This window comes from Heptranchias perlo, chromosome 3 (assembly GCF_035084215.1).
Source record: "Heptranchias perlo isolate sHepPer1 chromosome 3, sHepPer1.hap1, whole genome shotgun sequence".
Taxonomy (NCBI): Eukaryota; Metazoa; Chordata; class Chondrichthyes; order Hexanchiformes; family Hexanchidae; genus Heptranchias; species Heptranchias perlo.
In genome coordinates this window covers 24,569,442-24,582,775 of record NC_090327.1, presented here as the reverse complement: position 1 = coordinate 24,582,775, position 13,334 = coordinate 24,569,442, and the positions used below count along the sequence as shown (strand labels likewise).

At 40.2% G+C, this 13,334-nt stretch overlaps 1 protein-coding gene across 1 annotated transcript in view; it reads right to left on the bottom strand.

The window, feature by feature from the left end:
* The window catches only part of adgrb1a (adhesion G protein-coupled receptor B1a), a 516,358-nt gene that overhangs the window by 103,622 nt on the left and 399,402 nt on the right, over window positions 1-13,334 (bottom strand). Inside the window, exons 20-21 of the mRNA XM_067974780.1 lie at window positions 12,163-12,313; window positions 1,531-1,600 (exon numbers count right to left, since the gene is read on the bottom strand). Coding sequence (XP_067830881.1) covers window positions 1,531-1,600; window positions 12,163-12,313 — 221 coding nt within the window. The remainder of the gene's footprint in view (window positions 1-1,530; window positions 1,601-12,162; window positions 12,314-13,334) is intronic.

The following is a 13,334-nucleotide window of genomic DNA, read 5'->3' as shown; positions in this document are numbered from 1 at the left end:
TTTCTAGTCTGTCCATCAGAGACAGGGAAGCTTTCTCCCGGTTTATACACAGCAGTTTTCATTCTTAAATAAGAATTCTGATGGCAATTCATCTTTTAAAGGAAATGCCAACAATTCAAAAAGCAAGTCACTAAAGCTTACTCTCTAAGGTAAATTTTGTGGCAGCTTTATTCAAAGGTTGTACTGATCATAGAATTGGGCACATCAGTACTCCCTATTTTCCAATGATTAATTGAAAATCCAGAGCAGCACAAAGTGACAACCTGACCTCTGCACCTGATTCACCGATCATACTTCCATTGAGCGAGGCACTGCACCAGCAGCAAAGCCTTGCAAAATTTAGCCTCCTATCCTCCGCCACAGTATTTGAAGGAGTCCCTTCCTCTATGTTGGATACAACCATTTTGTAAATAATTAATGTGCAATTTCATTGGCAATAATGTTTTATAATTAGATCACACTAGAAGTGACTCGTTTCACTCTCCCACTTTATATTTGCACCAGCCTTTTCACTCACATTAGAAATCAGTGGAAAATATCACACCAATGATAATTAGCTTTTTTGAACTCTGTATCTAGTCACAAATACTGAGAAGTCCCTGGTCGGTTGAAATAAGTCAATCACCTTGGTATGTCCCCATAATACTACTTCAATAGCCCCACTTACACTCTTCATTAAAGCTGAATATATAATACTCTGATTTAAGTATGGTATTATGACAGACCTATTACCGGTGAGAAAAAAAATATGTAATACCAAAGTACGAGGTATATGACATGAGGTGTCTTCAGCTCTTGTAATATTTTTCTCTTTATTATACACATCACCTCTACTCAGCAGGTAGACCTGCCACGTATCAGTAACTTATTTTTAAAATAAATATACACACCATATGTTATACTATATTGAATAATTGGTGACTGGCAGTGAGCTTAAGACATGTGATGTGATCTTGAGATTCTACCAACGTTTGAAAATTGCTCAAGCATCACTGTCATCGTTTAAGATGTTATCGAAACACTTGTCTGAATGAGTGCCATGTATTTTCCTTCCAGCCAACTGTCTTCCATAAACAATATATACAATACATGTCAGAGACCTGTAGAATGCAATATTTTTCAAACCGACAGCCTTGACAGAATAACAGTGTAATATTGTATTATTACAAAGGTTTATAGTAAAAAAAACTGCGATAGAATATACAATGCCATATATACAAGTGACGAAGTAATAAACCACAAGAGGTCATTGGGAAAAAGCCAAAGAAAGCAAAATCACTGAAATTTGATTTTGTATTATTTTCTCTCTGGAGTACAGCACAGACTGATGCTGCAGTATTGAAGGGTCACCAAAAGACAATGGTCGGCAGGTTATGAGAGGTAGGAACAGCCTGCATCAAGTACTCACAACAGATAAGACTCATGGTGAGCTGAAAGACTGCAATGAACCACACTGTAATGAAAACATCAGTAAAAGGATAATCATACATTTACTAAACAAACCATTAAGGAATGCTATGGCCTACTTACTAGTTTACTGTTCCATAGCCCTTTGATTTGGTGAATCCAACAGATGTTGCCACAACAAGGGCTGGAAGTCCTAAAATAAATTAAAGGCAAAATAGGTACATATATATTAATGCACAATATTTTTTTAAAAATCACTCAAGTGGCCAAAACAGTTGTCTATTTCTCATAACTGTACTTAAATAAATATTAAATAGCCATATGCATGGTACTGTGGTGATCAATGTATAATCATTACTGCTTCAAAATTATTCAAAAGAACCATAAATGTTTCTAGCACAGAAGGAGGCCATTTGGCCCATTATGATATGCTGGCTCTTTGGTAATGGAAATCCAAAGCTAAAACACTATCCTGCTCTTTCGCCACAGTCCAGTATCTTCTTCTGCTTCAAATAACTATTCAATTTTCCCTTGAAAAATACAAATCCCTCTGCCAAAACATTCCACTCTCCAACACGCTATGAAAAGAAATTAAATCTAACCTCTCCTCATTCTCTTCGTAACAATTTTAACTTGACGACCTCTCGTCACTGACTCCCCAACCAGAGGAAATAATCTTTCCCTATTCACCCTATCAAATATCAAAGCCCTTCATAATTTTAAAAACCTCTATTGACTCTCCTCTTAGTCTTCTCTGCTCAAGTGGGAATAGTCCCAGTATCTCCAGTCTCTCCACTTGAATATGATTTACCATCCCTGGTATAATCCTGATGAATCTATGCTGTGCATTCCCTATGGTTTTGATGTCCTGTAATGAGATGCCCAAAACTGCAAACAATATTCTCATCTGTGCCAAACTATTTATACAAAATTTAGCATTTTTTTTTTGCTCTTTAACTAGATACCCCTATTTATAAAAAACAGAAGGGACTGTGTCAAATGATGAACACTGAGCACATTTAAACATGCACTGATGACCCTTCTCTAACTGAGAAATCACAGGTTCACAAAACCTGTAAACGGGACTGCATATAACCAAATCCTTGGGCTAGGACCGGTATTGTACCATTGGCTAATGAGGGGACAGAGACTGAGAGCTCAAGAGAGAAAATGGTGCTAATAGAGGCACATTTGCCATTGGTGGATCTTTGCTTCCAGTGGCCCTAATAGAAATCACCAATTGAGATGCCTCTCAATGCTGCCGGAGACACAAGTGTCACTTTGTTTATATGGCACTTCAGAAGAGTGAAAAATGTATGGAAACAATGAAACTGCAAAATTTAGCTAAATACTAAAGAAATATTGTCGTTCAGTCTGAGTAAGACTGCTATATCTTATTACTCACAAATGCCACTTCTGCAATGAACCCATAATGGGAAGATTTCTAGTTCTATGATATCTGGTTACAAATGAATGGAGAATAGACATATTTTGCCTGTTTTGTTTCACACGCATTTTAGTATCAATTACAAATCAATATTCATGGAGTATTATAAAAGGCATCAAGGCACAAAATCAGTTTTTTTCTCATATTTCCACACTTCCCTGTACATTGTTAAATTGCTTTTTAAATTATCAGAATTTCAATACTTAGGAGCACCTTTTTACGAAAACACTTCTCAACAGGGTTAAAGCATTCTCTAACAGTGAGTTTTTTTGCATTTCAGCGTGCCTGAAGGTAGTGAGGACTATTTCGTGCCACCCAGCACATCTGCTGCTTCTTTGAACAAGATAGTAAGAAATGCCCATGAGCAGAGCATGAGTTACAAGTGGAACTGTTCAACCAACAAGCTAAGCTGCCTGATAGGTCAACTCACTTCCTAACTTTTGTAGTTATTAGAATACAAATGCAAACAAGAGTTTCTGATTGGCTCTCTGCGTGTTCAATAATTTATCTGATCATAGATAAAGCTCTTCCACCCATCTGATTCCCAATGCTCTGATTCTCCCCACCTACCTTCAAAGCCCGATGTTGTTGCCTCTACCCGCCCGATTGTCACTCAAACGATTGAAAAGAATTTTAAGGATTTTGGACTATCTCTTTGGGATTTAAATTGTTAATACATTAGATAAGTTTGATTATTGTGCTACTTCAGTATCTTGCCATGTCTTTTTGACCAAGTAGTTTTAATTGTATGCATTGGTCTGATGACTTTTTATTTTCCATCTCTGCAAGTGAGATAGAAAGTACTTGTCATCCCAGATAATCTCCAGTGAGTGACAAACCATGACTAGGAGTGGACGGTTAATTCTGGGCTCACTATTCCATACACACCAATGAGTAAGACACAAGTTTCAGTTCATTAGATTCAGTATGCTTATGAAAACTGTCTTCTAGCTGTGAACATGCGAGCAGGCGTTGGGGAAAAGCTTGACTGTAACGAGGTATTCTCGAATCTTGCTTGGTTTCCGGGCGGGGGGGGTGGGGAGGGGGGGGGGGGGAAGAGGGGGAGAAGAAGAAGGGAAGAAAGGTAAAAATAAATTTCACAAAACCATTCATTGGGAGATTATCAGGTAGAATCCCTGATAGAGTAGATTATCTACAGGGTATAGATGGAACATGCTCACTGAGGTGAATGGTCCTTTATTGCTCCATATTTTCTTATGTAATTGTTTATTGACTGAAGAAACTTAATTATGTTAATTTCTATTATAATTTTGGCACAAGTTCATGTTGAGTTAGGAGCTATCCAAGAATGGACCCAGTATTTGGACTAAATCCAAGAGAGTTAGAGAAATTGACAATAGTAGTGAATTTATTTATTTTTCCCACATTTTCCCTCCTCTCCTGATCCCCGGGAGGTACAGTTTCACAGGTGCCTGCAGCCCTCTTCCACCTGCCCCCCAACTTACCATTTCCAGGTGGGCCCAGTGTTAGTAGGCTACTTGACAATGGAGGATTTCATAGCTAAGCCTGATCCCATCCTCATCTGAAGTTCACACAAGTGCATATTCCAGCTATGGGCATTGGATAGCGAGCAGGTATGAGAACCCTTGCTCATTAATCCTTTCCCTAGCACTGAAGCCAATTGTACCATCACCTATGCACACTTTGGGGATTGAAGCATGAAGCTTCCTTGTATCTATGGTTTAATACACACCATGAAATGCATTTATCCACTAGGTCATTGGGGGTGCTTTCAGCTCATTTCGAAAAATGGCCTTCAATACATCCAGTGTCAAGATGCTTCACTGAAAAATACCAAGCAATACTAAACCCTTGAATGAAATGGAATTCAGTTTTGTTGTATGTGCGTATATGAATCTTTGCAGAGTGGTATTTGATCTCCAATGACTGGACATGTTTTGGCATATCTTCAGCATATCTTAGTTCAACAATACTCATCTCCACCAATCGTCTGCCTGTTCACGTTTGTTCAATGATTTCTCCACTGACTTAAATTCTCAGAAAACGATACTAATACATTGTCCCAATTAAATTCACAATTAGCTGAAATTATATCAAAAGTTCAGAGGCTGCAACACAAAAATTTCACAAGGACCTCTACCATTGCTATCTCATGTCATAGTTGAATCAATCTGTCCTATAGCAATGTTATCTCTGTTCATTGTGGTACAATTGTACATAAAGTTCATAATTTGCTATATACTATTGAGATTTTTAAGCAATTATATGTACACATATATTTCTACAATATATTAAAAATATTACACCTGCACGTACTTCGTCTACAAATCCTTACTTCTGGTTGTTACCTTTTCCCATTGTAAATTCCACGTGCACATTTATGTGCACTTCCCTTCCTGGACCCCATGTTAGCTGATATTGTTAATAGTCCCTCTCCTCCAATACTGTCCCATTCGCCTTTAAATCTGCCATCATCACCCACCTCCTCAAGAAACCCACCCTTGACCCCATTGTCCTTGCAAACTACCACCCCATCTCCAACCTCCCTTTCCTCTCCAAAGAACTTGAAAGTGTTGTCATCTCCAAAATCCATGCCCATCTTTCCCGCAACTCCATGTCTGAACCCCTCCAATCAGGTTTCCGCCCTTGCCACAACACTGAAACGGCCCTCATAAAAGTCACAAATGACAACCTATGTGACTGTGACAGTGATAAACAATCCCTCCTCATCCTTCTCGATCTGTCTGCAGCCTTTCACACGGTTGACCACATCATCCTCCTCCAACGTCTCTCCTCCATCGTCCAGCTGCACTGGATGCCCTCGCCTGGATCCATTCTTATCTATTCAGTCGTGGCCAGAGAATCACCTGCCATGGCTTCACTTCCTGCTCCAACACCTCTGGAGTTCCCCAAGAATCTATCCTTGGCCCCTCCTATTTCTCATCTACAGGCTGCCCCTTGGCAACATCATCCGAAAACATGACGTCAGGTTCCACATGTACGCTGACGACACCCAACTCTACCTCACCGTCACCTCCCTCAACCCCTCCACTGTCTCTGATTTGTCACGCTGCTTGTCCGACATCCAGTACTGGATGAACAGAAATTTCCTCCAACTAAATATTGGGAAAACCGAAGGCATTGTCTTCGGTCCCCATCACAACTCCGTTCCCGAGCCACCAACTCCGTTCCCTAGCCACCAACTCCGTTCCCTCTCCCTGGCCACTGTCTGAGACTGAAATGGATCATTGGCAACCTTGTCGTAAGATTTGACCTTGAGATGAACTTTCAACCACATATCCGCTCCATCACCATGGCCGCCTACTTCCACCTCCGTAACATCGCCAGTCTCCACCCCGCCTCAGTTTATCTGCTGCTGAAAACCTGATCCATGCCTTTGTTACCTCTAGACTGGACTATTCCAATGCTCTCCTGGCCAGCCTCCTATCTTCTACCCTCCATAAATTTGAGCTCATCCAAAGCTCTGCTGCCTGTAACCTAACTCGCACCAAGTCTCATTCACCCATCCCCCACCTTGCTCGCTGATCTACACTGGCTCCCAGTCCGGCAACGCCTCGATTTTAAAATTCTCATCCTTGTTTTCAACTTTCTCCCTCCCTATCTCTGTAATCTCCCCCAGCCATACAACCCTCCGAGATCTCTGTGCTCCTCCAATTCTGGCCTCTTCTGCATCCCTGATTTTAATCGCTCCTTCAGCTGCCAAGGCCCTACGCTCTGGAATTCCCTCCCTTAACCTCTCCGCCTCTCTATCCTCCTTTAGGATGCTCCTTTACTTGTCTTAATATCTCCTTATGTGGCTCACTGTCAAATTTTGTTTGACAATGCTCCTGTGAAGTGCCTTGGGCCGTTTTACTACGTTAAAGGCACTATATAAATGCAAGTTGTTGTACAATGAAAACCGCCTTTAGCTTGGCATGTTGTTATTACATTCTCTCATCAGTGGTGGAGCTATAGCAGCTCCGTTTTGCATCTCTCAGGAACATAGAAATTGCTAGATGAAAAAAGCCCAAGGTCCATCTAGTTTGCCTTCTACCATCCAATAATGGAGTTGTACTAATCATGGTAATCAATCTCTATCAATTAATCTATACCAGACCCAGACATGAGGAGAGGAAAATTCCCTATAGTGGAAAACATTGGAAACCATAGATCCAAAGTTACCTGTCCCTCCCAAGCATTCTGCACTTAACATACATCATGTCTCAAATTACTCAAACTGTATCCCAAAATATTATTTTTTGAAAGAAATCTAATTTGCATTTGAATGAATTAACACTACCTGCTTCCACCATCTCCTTAGCCTGTCAGAAACTTCTGTGCTCCAAACAACTCCTATGCTTCCCAAATTGCCTTCAATAATTACAGTGTGACAAGTTTACGTAAGTCGTTTCCATCATAAATATGGACACATGAATTTATAATCAGAAAAAGTTGACACAAGTGTGATAACAGGAAGTAAGGGTTTGTGTGCAGGAAATACATGCAGATGTAAGGTTTTTAGTATTTTATAGATGATGGAGTGAAATTATTGCTTATTCAAGTTAAGAATATGAGTGTTCGGAAATGGCACATTTTTACACATTCAATGGCAGCATCATGCAATCCCAAATTGCCTTGATGCAAAATAAAGCTCTCTATCCTACCTGTAAACAGTACTCTTTTATTGCATCAGTGCAATGTTTCTATGCCCCACACTGTGTCACCTTTGAATGATATTCGTGCCAATTAACTATGAAAAATGGTTACCATATTTGTGGAATTGCATCCATTATATCAGGGCTGGGACCAACCAAATATATTTCTTTTGGGAAGACCTCTGCAGCCATCATAAAGAGACCAATCACACTGATTCAGGCTGCCTTTGTGAAACCAGATGCTGGAAGTGAAAGCACAGTATACTTCACCCACAACACCAAACATCCATCCTTTTTTGTGTTAGGTGGAATATTGGTTGCAATGGAAAGTTATCTATTACCTAGAGCAAATATATCGCAGATTTGACCCTAATGCTTGCTGGGGCCACAAATAAAACTGTGGCTGTGTGAGCTGAGCAAACAGTAGGAGGAGAAAATGTACTTTTTAAATCCTGGAAAATTAGATCCAATCTAAAACACTGAATCTCCAGCCTTAAGGCTAAAGTTTTGTTGCAATAGCAGCAGAAATGTGTAATTATAAGAAGTTATATTACAGTGGTACTTCCTGAGATAGTCCTGCCATATTAGGGAGATGGCTTACATTACTCTGGAGTTTCTAAAAAGGATCTAACAATGCATTTTTTTCTCTCTGCCTCCAGAGGCAAACTACTGGCGACAAACATAACCAGCTGTCCCTGGTGATGGTGGTGCCAAGGGCCACCATTTTGTTGTGACTGTAGTCAGGCTAACCTTTCAGAGCACCTGTGCAACTGTGCAAACCAGCAATGCAGTTTTCACATTGCTAGAATGTATGGACTTTCCGCCAACACAGGGGATAATTTGTAGTTGGTGCTCTGAATCTACTCTAAAGTAAAAATAGGCAGCTACATTATACTGCAGAAGTGCTTCCATAATTTATGTGGGCTATTGGACTAACAGCTCTGAAGCCATAAACTTAGATTTGTGTCAGTCATTTAAAGGAAAGGTAATAAAACTTGTATGAAATCAGTTACTTTTCTCATGATCACAACAATCAGTTTTTTTGGTTCTGCTTGTCGCAAGTACACGAGCCCGACACTGCACTGACAAAAGCAATTACAGAACATAGAATGGTTACAGCACAGAAGGAGGCCATTCGGCCCATCGAGCCCATGCCCGCTCTTTGTAAGAACAATCCAGTTAGTCCCATTCCCCCGCTCCTTCCCCGTAGCCCTGCAAATTTTTTCCCTTCAAGTATTTATTCCATTCCTATTTAAAAGCCATGATGTGGAGATGCCGGTGATGGACTGGGGTTGACAATTGTAAACAATTTTACAACACCAAGTTATAGTCCAGCAATTTTATTTTAAATTCACAAGCTTTCGGAGGCTTCCTCCTTCCTCAGGTGAACGAAATTAAAAGCCACAATTGTATCTGCTTCCACCACCCTTTCAGGCAGCGCATTCCAGATCATAACTACTCACTGCGTAAAGAAGTTTTCCCTCATGTCGCCTTTAGTTCTTTTGCCAATCACCTTACATCTATGTTCTCTGGTTCTCAACTCTTCCACCAATGGGAACAGTTATTTTACTTTATTTAAACCCTTCATGGTTTTGAACATTTCTATCAAATCTCCTCTTAACCTTCTCTGCTATATGGAGAACAAACTCCAGCTTTTCCAGTCTATCCACATAACCGAAGTCCCTCATCCCTGGAACCATTCTAGTAAATCTTTTCTGCACCCTCTTTAAGGCCTTCACATCCTTCCTAAAGTGCGATGCCCAGAATGGGACACAATACTCCAACTGTGGCCGAACCAGTGTTTTATAAAGGTTCAACATAACTTCCTTGACTCTACAACTCTATTAATAAAGCCCAGGATCCTGTATGCTTCTTTAACCACTTTTTCAACTTGTCCTGCCATCTTCTAAAGATTTGTGCACGTACACCCCCAGGTCTCTCTGTTCCTGTGCTCCCTTTAGAATTGTACCATTTAGTTTATATTACCTCTCCTCATTCTTCCTGCCATAATCTATTACTTCGCACTTCTCTGCGTTAAATTTCATCTGCCATGTCCACCCATTCCACCAGCCTGTCTATGCCCTCTTAAAGTCCATCACTATTCTCCTCACTGTTTGCTACACTTCCAAGTTTTATGTCATCTGCAAATTTTGAAATTGTGCCCTGTACACCCACATCCAAGTCATTAATAGATATGTCAAGAAAAGCAGTGGTCCTAGTACCGACCCCAGGGAACACCACTGTACACCTTCCTCCAGTCTGAAAAACAACCGTTCACCACTACTCTCTGTTTCCTGTCACTTAGTCACTTTCGTATCCATGCTGCCACTGCCCCTTTTCTTCTATGGGCTTCAATTTTCCTGACAAGCCTATTATGTGGCACTTTATCAAATGCCTTTTAAAAAAGTCCATATACACAACACCAACCACATTGCCCTCATCAACCCTCTCTGTTACCTTATCAAAAGACTCCATCAAGTTAGTTAAACACCATTTGCCTTTAACAAATCCGTGCTGGCTTTCCTTTACTAATCCACACTTGTCCAAGTGACTTAATTTTGTTCCAGATTATCGTTTCTAAAAGCTTCCCCACCACCAAGGTTAAACTGACTGGCCTGTAGTTGCCTGGTTTAACCTTACACCCTTTTTTGAATAAGGGTGTAACATTTGCAATTCTCCAGTCCTCTGGCACCACCCCCATATCTAAGGAGAATGGGAAGATTATGGCCATTACCTCTGCAATTTCCACCCTCACTTCCCTAAGCAACCTAGGATGCATCCCATCCAGACCGGGTGACATATCTACTTTAAGTACAGCTGGCCTTTCTAGTACCTCCTTTTTCTCAATTTTTAGCCCATCCAGTATTTCAATCTCCTCCTCTTTTACTGTGACTTTGGCAGCATCTTCTTCCTTGGTAAAGACAGGTGCAAAGTACTCATTTAGTACCTCAGTCATGCCCTCTGCCTCCATGCATAGATCTCCTTTTTGGTCCCTAATCAGCCCCACTCCTCCTCTTATTACCAGTTTACTATTTATTTGCCTATAAAAGACTTTTGGATTCCCTTTTATGTTGGCCACCAGTCTATTCTCATATACTCTCTTTGCCCCTCTTATTTCCTTTTTCACTTCTCCTCTGTACTTTCTATATTCACTTGTATTATCAACCTGACATCTGTCATACGCCCCCTTTTTCTGCTTCATCTTACTCTGTATCTCTTTCGTCAACCAGGAAGCTCTGGCTTTGGTTGCCCTACCTTTCCTCCTCTTGGGAATGTACCTAGACTGTATCCAAACCATCTCCTCTTTAATTACAGTTTTGCCTGCCAATCTTTGATTCCAATTTACCCAGGCCAAATCCGTTCCCAACCGATTGAAACTGGCCCTCCTCCAATTAAGTATTTTTACTCTAAATTGTTCCTTGTCCTTTTCCATAACTAATCTAAACCTTATGATACTATGATCATTGTTCCCTAAATGATCCCCCATGACAACATTGCATGAATTACACAACCTAAAAAAAAAATCAAGCAACCAAAAATGATTACACAATAGCAAAAATATGACTCCCTTTAAACACACTGAGGCTTTTCTAAAAAAAAGGATGCAAAATCCACATTACCTTTTTTAGATTGTACTTTAAACTGTAGCAATTTTCAAAAAATGTTTTATTTGAATATACTTATCTGTATGCAACATTAATAGCTCTGTATAAATCTGTATCTACAGCTCTCTATGTAAGAACTACTCTTTACAGTAATTTGGGAAAAAAGTAGACAGACACTGTGTAATAATCAATATCATTGCCAGCCATGCATTTTAAATATCAAAAAAACTGCTTGAATTGCAAGCGATGAAACAAAGCTGCATCTATGGGATTTTGTTATTCATTGTCAAACTGTGCTTTGCATGTTATCCAAAATGATTGTGAAATAATTTATCACAATTTAACCAAAACCTAAGCACATTACAGCCACGGTACGCCGATGGTGGAGAGAGTGAATGTTTAAGACAGTCGATGGGGTGCTGATCAAGCGCATTGTTTTGTCCTGGTTAGTGTAGAGCTTCTTGAGTGTTGTTGGAGCTGCGCCCATCCACGAACGGATGGATAGTCAAAGTTTGGATGTTAGCAGAGAGTCTAGTGAAAATGAGATGCTTCTTTCAAAGCCAGACAGTGAAATATTGAGGGGTAGGACCTATTCTACAAACCTTCTGAAGGCCAATTATAGTGCTTCCTCCATACTCTCTCGACTCGGAATACTGCAGTTAAACCGAAATGCTGGATGAAAACTGAAGGCCAAAGTTTAAGCATAAATTATTACATATTGGATGTAGAATTCCCATGTAATCAATGCGCAGTATTTCTTCACAAAGCTCCAGAAATGGCATATGAACGAACACCTTTAATATCCTCCTTTGAATGTCACAGTGCAAGCTCTCAACTGCTAATTTGGCTGTGAGATGACCCACTACATACGGATCAACTGTGACTCCTGATGAATTGAACAGGACCTAAGAAAATAACCACATTAACTTTACTGTCCTACCCTAACAACAGAGGACAGGATAGAAAGGGTGGGGCTACCATGGCATAATGGAAGTGGAGTTGAAAAATGATAAAAATTTGCAGTATTTTCCATGGCTTTAGAACATATAAAATGCCATCTACTCACCCCATCCAAGACAAAGAAAACGTTTCCGAATGATTCGATTTCGCAATCTTCCTGTGACAGCCATGTATGACTGCCAGGCCTCTGTCAGCACCCAGCAGAATGACGACAGGAAGAAGAAATGCAGAAACGCTGCCACAAGGGTACAGATCACCTGTGACGAAAACAGTAAAGAAACAATGACTAGTAAATTCCTCAATGAAGCAATAAAATCACTCAGTATTCCAATGATGGTAACACTTAGAAAGTTAGCCCTGACTTTGTCTTTCAGATGCTAATTAACCTGCTGTGGAATTCCTGCATTTTTAATTATTTCAGATTTCTAGTATTCATAGTTTTTATCTTTTTAATCACAGAAAGATCTGTCCCGCTAAAGCCTCTGCTCATTGTGCACGCCCACTAAAGCGATACTGATAAAAGGATCTGCTCATTGTTTGGTCCTCAATAAAACCCACTATACAGAGTATCCTGTCACTGTGCAGTCCCTGCTTAAAAATCCATACAGAAGGCTCTGCTCTTTGCTTAGACCCCACTAAGCCCTCCATGCAGCAAGATCTGATCACTGGTTAATTCCCACTAAAGCCTCATCTACAGATACCACTATACAACCTCTATTCAAGCCCTACATAAAGAAGGATCTGCTCTTTGCTTAGTCCCCACTAAAGCCTTCCATGAAGAAGGATGTGCTCACTGCTCAATTCCTACCAAAGCCCTTATACAGAATAACTCTCACTGCACTGTTCCTACTTAAGCTCCGCAAACTGAAAGATCTGCTCTTTGCTTAGCCCTTATACAGAATTCTGTTCACTACTCATTTCCCACTAAATCCCACTGTACAGGATGTGTCATTGCAAAGTTCCCATGAACACATCTCACGCACAGAAAGCACTGATCGTTATTCAATTCCCACCAAAAGCACTATAAGGGTGATTTTTATTTTGGTGTTCACAGTACATCGACAATATGTCAAACACTAGCATTTAATTTCTGCTAAAGAGATATTCTGTAGGCTGATTATCTTCAAAACTGAGAATTGAACCAAAAGTATTCTGAAACGGCTTACTTCATGCGAGGAAGAAATACTTTGCCACACTGACCCCATTTGCACTTTCTTTTTATAAATCGACATTAGCTTTCATCATTTCTCCATCTTGTTGGCACAACAGAGTTTAAGT